The sequence below is a fragment of the Suillus fuscotomentosus genome (assembly GCF_016647785.1).
Source record: "Suillus fuscotomentosus strain FC203 chromosome Unknown F5891scaffold_28, whole genome shotgun sequence".
Taxonomy (NCBI): Eukaryota; Fungi; Basidiomycota; class Agaricomycetes; order Boletales; family Suillaceae; genus Suillus; species Suillus fuscotomentosus.
Window position 1 is genome coordinate 434877 of NW_024539540.1, and position 12069 is coordinate 446945.

At 46.2% G+C, this 12069-nt stretch overlaps 5 protein-coding genes across 5 annotated transcripts; 3 read left to right on the top strand and 2 right to left on the bottom strand.

The window, feature by feature from the left end:
- Positions 1–2270: 2270 nt before the first annotated feature.
- F5891DRAFT_952481 (uncharacterized protein) lies at positions 2271–2754 on the bottom strand (the record flags this gene model as incomplete). Its single annotated transcript, XM_041375115.1, has 2 exons — positions 2271–2519; positions 2569–2754. Coding segments are annotated over 2 exons (435 nt in total), but the record flags the coding sequence as incomplete, so codon positions are not given.
- Positions 2755–3215: 461 nt separating this feature from the next.
- On the top strand, positions 3216–4383 carry F5891DRAFT_1146117 (uncharacterized protein; the record flags this gene model as incomplete). The annotated part of the gene is made up of 6 exons (XM_041365021.1): positions 3216–3356; positions 3472–3581; positions 3671–3868; positions 3958–4095; positions 4224–4260; positions 4312–4383. The coding sequence occupies exons 1-6, from the start codon at positions 3309–3311 to the stop codon at positions 4381–4383; spliced, it is 603 nt and encodes a 200-aa protein (XP_041225810.1). The 5' UTR covers positions 3216–3308.
- A 1201-nt stretch (positions 4384–5584) lies between these two features.
- On the top strand, positions 5585–8122 carry F5891DRAFT_325481 (FAD binding domain-containing protein). The gene is made up of 13 exons (XM_041371354.1): positions 5585–5649; positions 5718–5835; positions 5892–6011; positions 6074–6232; positions 6286–6487; positions 6541–6647; positions 6702–6736; positions 6783–6959; positions 7012–7067; positions 7121–7130; positions 7183–7207; positions 7258–7284; positions 7338–8122. The coding sequence occupies exons 2-13, from the start codon at positions 5806–5808 to the stop codon at positions 8025–8027; spliced, it is 1638 nt and encodes a 545-aa protein (XP_041225811.1). The 5' UTR covers positions 5585–5649; positions 5718–5805; the 3' UTR covers positions 8028–8122.
- Positions 8123–8765: 643 nt separating this feature from the next.
- F5891DRAFT_1188936 (uncharacterized protein) lies at positions 8766–9001 on the bottom strand (the record flags this gene model as incomplete). Its single annotated transcript, XM_041367069.1, has 2 exons — positions 8766–8931; positions 8982–9001. The coding sequence occupies 2 exons, from the start codon at positions 8999–9001 to the stop codon at positions 8766–8768; spliced, it is 186 nt and encodes a 61-aa protein (XP_041225812.1).
- Positions 9002–9585: 584 nt separating this feature from the next.
- F5891DRAFT_1188937 (uncharacterized protein) lies at positions 9586–10520 on the top strand (the record flags this gene model as incomplete). Its single annotated transcript, XM_041367070.1, has 7 exons — positions 9586–9618; positions 9669–9755; positions 9818–9831; positions 9884–10186; positions 10236–10335; positions 10394–10420; positions 10473–10520. The coding sequence occupies 7 exons, from the start codon at positions 9586–9588 to the stop codon at positions 10518–10520; spliced, it is 612 nt and encodes a 203-aa protein (XP_041225813.1).
- Between the last annotated feature and the right edge of the window lie 1549 nt (positions 10521–12069).

Below are 12069 nucleotides of genomic sequence, written 5' to 3' on the forward strand. Positions count from 1 at the left end.
ATTAACATTGCTCTAGAAGTTCCAGAACTATAAGGTGATCACAGCGAGTACCCGAAAGATGTGAACTTACAAGCGGAGTTGAAAACAACACTGCACCTTCTGAAGAATTTGGAGGTCCTGCTACTTGTGACATAGAACGTCTAGTTCGAAAATAGAGACTACCGTTGATAACATGTAACACACCGGCCAGTTTCATTTGGAACCTACTAATTAAGTCTGCATTACAAAAGTCAATCCAAGGGAAGCAGTTGCTCATTTGTATTACAACGTTTGTATGCATGACATGTACACTAAAAACAACACGTGCAAGAAATGTATCAACCCCAGCGTAAAATTACATATAGGACACGGTGGGTACCAATTCAATATAGTACTATGTAGCTGCCACATAAGATAAGTACAGCCAGTAACAATCATTTCCTTCAAGAGCCGGAAGACCCTGGACCGCTGTCCCCCTGCGAAGTCTCTGGGTTCTCAATCATCTGACGAAGTTCGACATCCAAGGCCTGCACGATGCGTAGCACAGCATCAAAGTCAGCTTGTGAGCATATCCCCAGACACGCCCATGCTGCCTGTTTCCACTCCAACGATTCCACAGCCTGATGCACATCTCTAGCGAGATCCAACAGCTCATTGTCCGGAATACCGTTATCCCCTCGCAGATGCTGCCTAGTTATTGTCACGAGGTCTGGCAGTACGTCAATCGAGAAGGATGTCGGTAGCTCTCTCCATATTGTCCTGACGCATGACCGCCACTTCTTTTGGACAGGGCTCAGAGGAAGAGCCTTGTCTGAGGGATCAGTAAATGCGAAGATTCCAGCAAGGTAGCATCTGAGAACCCATGGCTCGTGTTCAAGGGCTTGATTGATCAGAGAAGTGCACCGCGTGAGATGTCCATCACGGGTCAGGCGTTCATGCCACTCATCATTCATTGCCAAGGCAAAGATGAGGCGGGTGTAGCTGCAGTCTCGAGTGTAGTGGAAAGAGGCATTGGGACGACTATTGTCGTGGACTGGCTGGTCATCATTTGGAGATACGACAGTGAAAAGAGCGCGAGAAAGCTCATCTAAGAGTCCTGCGTCCACATCCTGTGGCATCGAGCCACTTGTAATAGAAGCCAGGTCTGCTCGAGCGTCAGAAACAGCTCTTAGCGCAGCATGCCGGACGCGGTGAGGTCTGGTGGGGCCCATACAGCGGATAAGCGCCGTGATGTAGGAACGTCGCTTGAAAGAGCTCCCTAGTCCATGCATGGCACTCAGTGCCAGCAGAGCATCACCTTCTGTTTCATCGTCTCCTTTGTGACCTGCTTCACCTGCTAGGTAACCAATGAGCCAGTCAAACTCTCCACAGCTGGGTATGCGTTCGTCACTGTGGCACCAGCGCAGATCGCCAAACCAAATCAAGCGCTCATCGTCCGGAAGTGAAAACCAATCGGAACGCCCATGGACAACCATCGTTCTGAGAGCGGTGCGTGCGTCAGCCTGATGCTTCTGTCGAATGTCCTCTTGTTGTGTACTCATGAACTGCAGGCAGGCGTTACGGCTGTCCATGAACGCATCGCGAATAAAACGGCTCTTGCCTCCCCAAAGATCTTGGGTATGTCTGAGTTTCCAACGAAGGTCTCGAGGGATTTCCAGCGACTGGCTGCAAAAATGGGCCATGGCTTTCACATACTTCACAAATGCTTCCTCCATGTCAAGACACGCCTCGAAGTTATCACGGAAGCGTGTATAGATTACAGAAGTATCGAAATCTCGCGGCCATTGCAGGTGAGGTACCATCCCAGCTGCAGCCTCAAAGAAGTCCGGGTTCGTGGATATGTTTAATATCCAGCGTATAGCGGACAATTTGATGAGTGTATCATCAGGAGTCACAGTCGATGTGTCCCATGTGTTGGATATGTCCCATCTGTATGGAAGGAAATGCTCGCAGACAGCTAGGGATTTTTTTGTGATAGCTCCCACTAGCTCAGATCCTGGGGTTTGGAAAGGACTATCTGGATACAACCTTGACAAGAGGATGGTACTTGCATAGAAAAAGATACCAAACGCCATGGTGCAGATAATGACGCTAGATATCGTCTTTTGCTGGATCCACACGTTGGCGCAGATGGACAAACCAAACAGCAGTAGCGAGATCTGGAGGAGGACGAGGAACGTCTGCAAGACGGTCTGGAGGTGAAAACGCTCTAATCCATCCAGTTTCTTCTGCCGCTGCATGCAGCGTTGTTCCAGAGACCCCTGCCCACGAGCTGCCTTATAAGCATTGAGCCATTGCTTTCCCATCACAGCCCCAAACGCAGCCAAGACGCTAAAAGCGAGACTGGCATATGCGAGCGCTTGCATCCAGACAGTGGAAGAAGGATACCCCGTGGACGGGGAAAGATTGCTGATATCATGCACGGCATTTGGGGCAGCTGCGATTTGAATTAGCTGTAGCAAGAGGACATTGGTAGTTTCGCCCGGGTTAGGCTGCATTCCGACAATGAAGGTGGAGTTGACGGCCGAGAATAAACCAGCCTTGTTCACCTGTTAGAATCTGCATAGGCAAGTGTACAAATGATCGCACAAAAGTTAAGATGATGTTCATATCGCCATTCCCTCGTGAGAGGAAAGTATCATCGTACTCTTTCGAAACTTGGTCGTACATCGTCCAAAACTTTGAATCGTCTCCTTTGTCACGTTCTTGAGCTACAGGAAGCCCTTGAGCAACGTTGAAGACTTGTTCATCGGCTTTAAACCTTTGATACAACATAGTCAGACCTCTGATCCATTATCCCGGCGTACCAATTATCACTCGATACTTACACATCCTTAGCAGGTCCTCCCTCGATAGGCGCGGCAGGTCCCTCGCTCGCTATATGCGGCTTGATTGCATCCCTCAGGCTTAAAGCCCATACGGGTTACACACAGACTCAGTCCAGTCTAGCTCGCTACTCACTTGCTTGCTTGGATGCCAGCGTCAACAGGTTGTGTGTGATAGTCTGGGGTGGACATAGAGGTGGGGGAAGGGTGGGAGATTCTGAAATAGTTGTTACATATGCAGTTGCTGTACGGCAAGTGTGAACGTTAACATTTGTACCGATCATCAATGCATCATAGTCGTAAGGTGTCCTAAATATGACCTCGGAGCGGCGTGCATCAAGTATCATTTTACATTATGTAAGTATCGCCTACTATTATTCTCGTGATCAGCTTATATAACCACGGACATATCTCAGACGTAGTACTAAGAGTAAAGACCAGTTACGAGTCATCCACTATAAAGTTATCATTAGTCCAGTCGTTTTCTCCAATTTTCTATTCCTGATGTTCTCAGATGAGCTCAAGACGTTCCGTCGACTAGGATTCCGACACGTGCGTCCTAGCGTTTTTAATCACTCTGCAGAATACTGACTTTTCTTTTGTTTCATTTGTGCCGACGTGTCCTTGACGTGACCCCATATGCTTCTGTCATTCTCTATTCATTCAGTTCCTGCTCCAAATTCTCAACTTCGCCTCTGTCATTGCATCTGGCCTCATGCTATGGAAAGGCCTTGGCCTGATTCTGAACACAGAATCTCCAATTGTCGTTGTCCTCAGGTGTGTATCATCCTCGCTCAATCAGGTATTCAACCTGAGACCTCCATTTCTCCCCACGCTAAACTGGATCCCGCATATTATATCTACAGTGGCTCAATGGAACCGGCGTTTTACCGTGGCGACCTTCTTTTTCTTACGAACCCCCCAGGCCAACGCTACCATACGGGTGATATAACAGTATACAGGATCCCTGGCGCCGAAATACCCATCGTGCACCGCGTCCTGGAGACCCGGGATGTTTTCATCCCATTTGACAATTCTACGGAGAACCGCATCGTCAATAACAGGTGAGTATCTTCAGTATGCCGTACGTGGTTTGTTGCGGGGGTCAAGTCGATGAAATCCGATGACTAACTACAACTATACCCCGCCCCAGACTAGCCAAACTCAAACTACCTCCCGGGGAACATCAATTGATGCTCACAAAGGGCGACAACAATCATGTCGATGACATTGACCTCTACCGGGGCCTTGAATGGCTCGACCGAAGACATATCATTGGCAAAGTTCGCGGGTATGTGTTTTTCACATCATCACATTTTTTCCTTCCTGTTTCGAGGCACAACTTGCGCAGCGTGATACGTCTCTTTTCCTACTCAATCTTCTAATCACGCTTCTGCTTCACTCACACTTCATCCCCAGGTTTCTTCCGTACATCGGCTACGTGACGATCGCCATGGTAAGCATGCATATCTTGTTAATGCCCAATAATGCTGATCATACTACATAGAATGATTTCCCACAACTTAAATACGCACTTCTCGGAGGTCTTGGGCTCTTAGCTGTCATACAACGGGAGTAGAATTCCCTGAGGAGAGGGCCTATACGCAGCAGATTCGTGTTGTTTATTTCATGTATGGTGACCGCGCGCGCGCGAAATAGCAACAGTCACTTCGATTGGCGACGTTCAACATCATGATATCTGATTCCGCAAGGAGGTGACACTTCGAACACACGTCTCCCAGGTTAACGAATCTAACTCCAATATTGAAAGGTAAGTCACGACAGCACTTGGGAAATATTGGATGACGCGATGATATCACCAACGCAATTTGCAAGCTAAGTATCTAGGCAATGCGTCGCATGTATGAGTCTAGTTGAGATCTTCGGTAATCAATGCAATTCAAGACCACCAACATTCAGTGAGCGAAGGACTGCTCCACATTAACAGTCATCAATGAGGCCGGTCCCTGTGTAGAGCAGATACAACGTGTATCACTCGAATGCTGACAAGTTCGAAGGGGAATACAGATGACAAGAAGCTGAGTGTGCGGTATACTTTGTTCGATGACTTTGAATGAATGGATTCATTGAAAATATGAACTAGACATGCATATTTTTATATATATGGGAAACATAGGCGCTATGAAAGCACCAGTTGGCGTGAAGGAAAAGGAAAGGAACCACAAGGATCGCGATGAAAAATATCCTGATTATGATGAAAAAGAGTTTGAGGTGATCCACTTTCAGTGATCTATGGCCGAACAGGCAAGGAGGAGAGCTGTGAGGTAAAATGGGTATTTGGGGCGTGATTTATATAATGCTGTTAGTTGTCACCAAGTTTAATTAGGCTTACTCATTGGCCGAGTGATTACGCAGTAAATTGTACGTGTTTGTTTTGCTTTGTCGTCAGTCAATTCGACCTCTGTTCTGCCAACGAACGTGTTCAATTGTATGTATCTGCTGAGTGTAAACTTTTTCCTACCAATTTTCCCAATGATATTGGCTCAAACAAATCATAAGCGAGCCGTCCAGTCACCGTCATGAAGTATCTCGTGAGTGCTTTGACAAATCATCTGATGGGATGTGTAAACGGGAAGGGCACAATAGTCAGGGAAATGTAAGTTGAACCGTAAATAAGATATCCAGCTGACTTCAGTCCTACTAGGGAGATTGAATCATTGTCCGAGGGGAAATACGCTGATTGTCAAGACGGAAAATTATGATTAATCAAAGGTGAATGTGTACGTGATTGAAGCAAGGAGCGATTGCGTATGTAAAAGTGAGTGCCGTATGTACAAGAGTAACGTCAAGAGTCATATCGAATGACTCGAATCGTCGTTGATGGGTAAGTTGTTTTGTAAGGATACACAGCTCAGCGGCAGCTGAATGACAAGTCATTACCACAACACCCAGCCCTATCATGATGTTATAAGGACCTGCCGATCCAAATCCTTGGAATTCATACTAACCAATCCTCCTGCCAGTATCTCGAGCGCTATAAATGACTTCTGTTCATCCTCCCGTACTAGTGGTAAGTGACGTGCTTATGATACGTGTTTGCACCTCAGTTGAATTCCTTGCTATTAGGTTGGTGCTGGGCCAGTGGGTCTGGTAGCAGCGTTGACGCTCCTTCAAAACGGTATCCCGGTCCGCATCATCGATAAAGACCACCACCCCCGCATCGGACAGCGTGGTGTTGGAACATGGGTTTGTCGCACATCCACTTGTCACATCATCCCGTGATCTCATTGAATGCATGCTCTATGTAGCCACGCTCCCTCGAAGTCTACAACTTTCTGGACGTTTCAGAAGTCAATAGCCTGGGAAAATCACCCCCTCCCCTCCGTTCGTACAAGCCTGGGACGTTGGAACCTTTGAAAGACTCATCGATGGACCCGCATATGGAACCTAGTCCAGCAATACCATTCGTGCGTAACACCGTCGCTTAATCAAACCTCCATGCTGATTCCATCTTTTTTAGCATGGCCCTAAATTGATGGGTCAACAGCTCCTAGATGTGGTTCTGCGACGCCATCTAGAGAAATTTTCTTGTTCTGTTGAGATGGGCACCGAACTGTGCTCATTCGAACAGTGCGACGAGGGTGTCACTGCTATTCTAGCAAAGAACGGCATATCAGAGACTTTTGATACAAAGTGGATCATCGGCGCTGATGGTGCTAAAAGTGAGGCGCAGTTCAATCCGCCGGGATGAATGAGACTGAAGGTGGCTTTGCAGGCGTCGTGCGCAAGCAACTTGGACTCACATTTCTGGGTGAGACTAGAGACGATATCCGGATTGTGACTGGGGATATCCGTTTGACGGGCGTTGGCCTCGATAGAGTGGTACGTTTAGTTTCTACAAATTCGATGAAAAGCTATCCTAAACCAGTCTTGAAGCATTGGCACCGGTTTGGAAACTTTAATGAACGAGGGTATGTTCACTTGAGCCTTGGAGACGTGTATATTGACGACATGCAGCCTCTCATTGCGTGCAACAGATGAAATTGCCGAGGATGGCTGGCAATATTTCCTTTACGGCAGCGAACTAGATCTCACGAAGATAGCTGAGAGCGAAGAGCTTGTCTTTGAAACCATCGCGTTGTTAATACCAACGGAGATTACATTCGAAAAGGTGGTCTGGATGAGCGACTTCCGGTACGTTTTGTGAACCTGTCCGTGTTGATGCACGTTCATCGGTTTGTTCCAGGGCTAATATCCGGATGGTGAATAAGTTCAGCGAGGGTCGAGTGTTCGTTGCGGGTGGTATGTAGTTCTGTTTGAGATGTGTGTGGCTGTACTCATACATGTCGTCGTAGATGCTGCTCAGTATGTCTATCTTTGAGTGCCCTCTTTGTAAATTGCTGCTAACACATCCAAGTGTTCACAGCCCAACGGGCGGTCAGGTATGATTGATCTGATTGTTGCTGATTGTTGCTGATTTGTCTATGAACAGGGACTCAATTCAGGTGTACAAGATGCAGTGAGTCGGGTAGATGCAGCATATGTGTTATGACTGACTGCATCCTACACCAGTTCAATCTAGGATGGAAGCTTGCGCTCGTCCAGAAAGGGCTCGCCGACAAATCTCTTCTCGAGACATACAGCGCCGAACGTCTGCCTGTGATCTCCGAGATGCTCGAGGTGACCACCTCGATTCTCGACAAGGCAACAGCGTCTGGGGACCTATCGGCCGGACGAAGTCCCGTCCTTTACATGCTCGGCATCAACTGCCGATTCAGCATTATCGTACTCGATGAATTTGTTACTTCAGTTGAGAGGAAGCCTATCGGCGCATATGGTGTGCTTGATGAGGGGCATCTGGAAGCTGGGGATAGGGCGCCTGATGCGCCCAATATGTTGCAGGTGGGGGGCGCAGAGCTCAACACAACGACGCTTTTCGGTCTGTACAGACCTTGGTACCACACAATGCTTGTATTTGCGCCGAGCCTCGCTGATGCTACCTCGATCTTGGGTGCACTGGAGGTATACGACAAAAGTGTCGTACGATCGGCAGTCGTTCTGCCATCATCGGCATCAGTGACGCCTGTCGCATCTCCTGACCTCGTTCTTGTTGATCGGGAGGGCTATGCTTATTCGGCTTATCTCGTGGAAGCTGGCCAGACGAAAGTGTTTGTGATACGGCCGGATGGAGTGATTGGGGCGATAGTTCATGGTACAGAAGGTGTGAAGAAGTATTTCTCAAAAATATTTTTGGATGCGTAGTGGTCGGGATATTCGTTCATTACTTACAAATTTTACGAGCACAGCTCATTTCTGTATACCTCCGAGTCATGCAATGTAGTATCTCATATTTGTAACTGAAAACGACACTTGCATCAGTAAATTCGCAGATTCCTTAACCAGCTTTTCAGCCACTTGTCACGAAAATATTCAAAATGTTACTACTTATTTCAACTTATACACTTGTGCACAAGTGCCCACAAGTAATCACATGATTCACAAGCACCCAAAGTAAATAAGCAGCAAAAAGTCGAAGTACATTATACAAGTGAATTAAGTGAGGTAGAATTAACAATTAACAAACAAGTCGCGTGCTGGATCCGTTGCACCATTACGCTCTCATTCCACTGCGTCATCATGCAATGGTAGAGGTGTAGTCCATGTACTTGCTGGGGATGGCCTTAACTACCTCATCATCGACAAGAGGAACAGAGTAGGGACTTCATCATCAATGGCATTGATGGACGATGACACAGTGCACAGATGTAGGCAGGAGATGTTGCTTCGATTCTGTGATGGATGAGCATAATCCATTCAGGGCACCAAAGAGTCGGATCATGTCTGCATAATGGGTCATTGAATGCTGGCGGGGATATGAAAGTGAGCTTTCGTGCCCGTAGTTTTGAATATCTGGCGATAATGATGGAACCAAGTAAGCACATCTTGAAGTTGATTCAAATAGGCCTCAGTAATGATGTTGTGCAGCGCAATGTAACAAAATTACAAGAGCGCACGAAATGCATGGACCATGTCTTGGGGTATGTGGCCTTTGATAACTGGAATAAAGACCTTCATAAGTGCTTTGGAATCGTTACCTGTCCATTGTTTGAAACCACGGCCATCAGGAAATTGCCGTAGGCCAGTGAATGGTGCTACAGCAGCAATTCTAAGTCATTGTTAGAGAATGGCATTGGATTAATGCATGAGGTCACATACCTATGATCTATGTCACTCATGATCTCATCTCCTTGTTTGGTCCCGTGTGTAAGTCTAAGGTACTCCACTACCCAATCCACAAGATGGTCCTTGAAACCCAGTGAAAATCGACAAGAATGAGGTAGATAGGTAGCAATAGACGTCTAAGTACAGAATGAGATAGATAGAAATCTAAGAAATTCGAGACAGTAAAACTCTAATTTTGTGCAAAATGCAAAGAACCTTTGCAAAGGTAAAAAAGCAAGCATGTCAAACTTTGTTTGCACACTTTGTAACGAACTTTTGACAAACTTTGCATATGCATGCAATATTGCACATGTACATGCATATTGTAGGTGCATAACTTCTTGCATTTGCACATATGTTAACTTTATCATATCCGAGTGACCGAGTCGGTGCAGTTGAACCACATGCATCTTCTCCTCCGCCCACCATGTCATTCATCCCCGCCGCGACCCCCGCTCAACACAACCACTCCCTTGTGTTTCTAGCACAACTTGACAACCACGAGCCTGAGATTTCTCTACTTTGCTTGAACTAATCTCGTCCCCTGCGCTTCCCAATAGCATAGCGCCCCGAAAACCTCTTTGTCTTCGTCAAACTAATGTACAGCAGCCTTCTGATCTCTGTACTGCGGGTGCGTTCTACAAATTCATTAATATTCTTCAACTACTTATCTTCATCAAGCGCATCGTTGGCACTACACCCGACCACGAGCCAACCCCTCCACCACGAATGGACAAAGGCAAAGAGAAGGAAGTTGTTGCTGTCGAGGTGAGTCTCTCGTTGTAGTACATGTTGTGCCTGGCACTAATTTCACGCGTCTGATCTTACAGGTTAAAAACCCTCTGTAAGTCATCAATTCTATTGATGCGCTACACTGATGTGATCAATTCATTTAGCTCTAATCTTGTCCTCAAACCTCAGCCCAGACCCATTTCACAGAAACCCCCTCCACCTTCTATTGTTTCCTCAAGTTTAGGATCCAACCCTGCTGTAGTGCTGCCCTCCACCAACATCACACCAATCTCCAGGCCAGAGATCTCATCGAGTTCCGATTCAGCTTCCCTTGCTGTAAAAATGGAACTCGTTGGAGTGACCCATGTTGAACAAATGAAACCCATGATCGACTCGAAGCCTGATGCCATCAAGAAGCAACAGCCGAGTACCAAGCCAATGCGCGTGAGCCCCAAGATCACGGCGCGGTGAGTTCTATATATTATTTTCATAGCAAGATTAACTCTATCATTCTAGGAATCTTTGCGCCCTCGAGTGGCAATCGAACAGCAATCAAAAGGAACCAGTGAGCATCTTCACGACTTACTGGAATGGGTTGTCTACTGCCGACAAAGAGGTGCGTCATTTTTTTTCTTATGTTAACATCTATTTAATTCTGTCTACAATTGTTCTAGTTATACAAGCGCAAAGTATCTGTTCAGGTGAGTTCTGTTGCCTGCATTCTATCACATGTACTGACCAAGTGTCCTATAGGTGGCTTCCTCGGGACTGGTTCAAGTGGACGACAACCACGATGACTAGAGGGCATATGGCGGGATGGTGGGATGGCGGGATGGCGGGTGGGATGGCGGACGAGGCGCTCAGCGAGCAGCGATACCCTACTCACCTAATGATAGCGATACCTATAGATAATGTCATTTGCTCTCATTAGATTTGTTTTTGGATCAAATCGAGTGATATTTCGTATGTAAATGTGTATCGGTAGGTCTAAACAGATCGAGAATCGTATCTAAACGTCTAAATTGTTTCTCGATGTCATTCTTTTTCCGTCTCGAAAAGTCTCATTTGTCTAAATACATCGAAATACATCGATATATTTCATGGGCCTTTATTTTTTAGATATCTATATACATATATCTACCCGATTCTTGTCGATCTTCACTGGGCTTGAAAGCCCCTTTTATTAGCTGGTGGAGGAGATCAAATGATAGCAATTGATGGATATTGGCCTGGGGGAAGTCATCCGTGAATGGCTGCCCAAAATAATTAGTATATAAGACAAGAGCGAGCAACTGCACTCATGACAAGAACACTCATAATACCATATTCATGCCACATTGTATCTGAATCCATGTTTTCATGTATCAGCAGATCTGTATGCTCCTGAGAGCGGTACAAGCCACTGCTATCAAGGTCTGTTCAAATTGCAAGACATCTATAAGCATTGTCAGTAGATATTGATGCTCATTTCGAGTCAAAATACTCACTTTGTGCACCAATTTTTCATTGTACAGGATAACACCAATTGTTCCTCGTAGTCTGCTATGAAGGGTCCTAATCCATGTATAACACATCAAAAATGACCGTCTGCACAACATAGGACCTCATACTCAGTCATTGCAGGCTTCAGGCTTGTGAGAATTGCAGAGAGTGAGTGGTGAAACAGCTGGTGATGAAATATGTGGGACAACTCAGTTTTAGCATGTTCTCTAACAGCTGTACCACAACTCAGATGAATGATACAATCTTGAATGTCAATACATGTACTTTTGGGTACAGAGAGGAAACTGATGACAATGAGAGCATTGTGGTGAGCACACCACACATTGTTGTGCACATTGCCAATTGAGGCATACAGGGGGTAATATTCATTGTTGCCTGTACCCATGGAGACAGTAGTTTTGTTACTACTGAGGATGATTGGAACAAACATTGATCCATGTGTGCTTGGATCCTTTGATATCTCGTCCTGAGAGCATGTTAGTGATGAAGTTGTAAGGACATATGAAAGACATACAGCCTGTTGCTATGCCCAGTCTCCAGACATAAAATCTTTCCATCGGCATGTATTGTCCGATGCATCATACTCTTGAAATGGAACAAAGTCAATTTCACCTTTATATGTGGGGTTTGCTAGCATGTTATGCACCATCAGACGTGGGTCCCTGTACCAGACCTCATAATCTTTGTTCATCCATGGAGGGGTATCATGTTCAGGGTGTTCCCCCATGTATCAAACCAAGAGACATTGCCAGGGGACATTGCCAAGTTGTGTGGCATTGATTACCCTGTGCAAATCCTTATGATTGACAAATGGAGGGGAGCCATTGTGTTCTAACAGTTGTGCAGC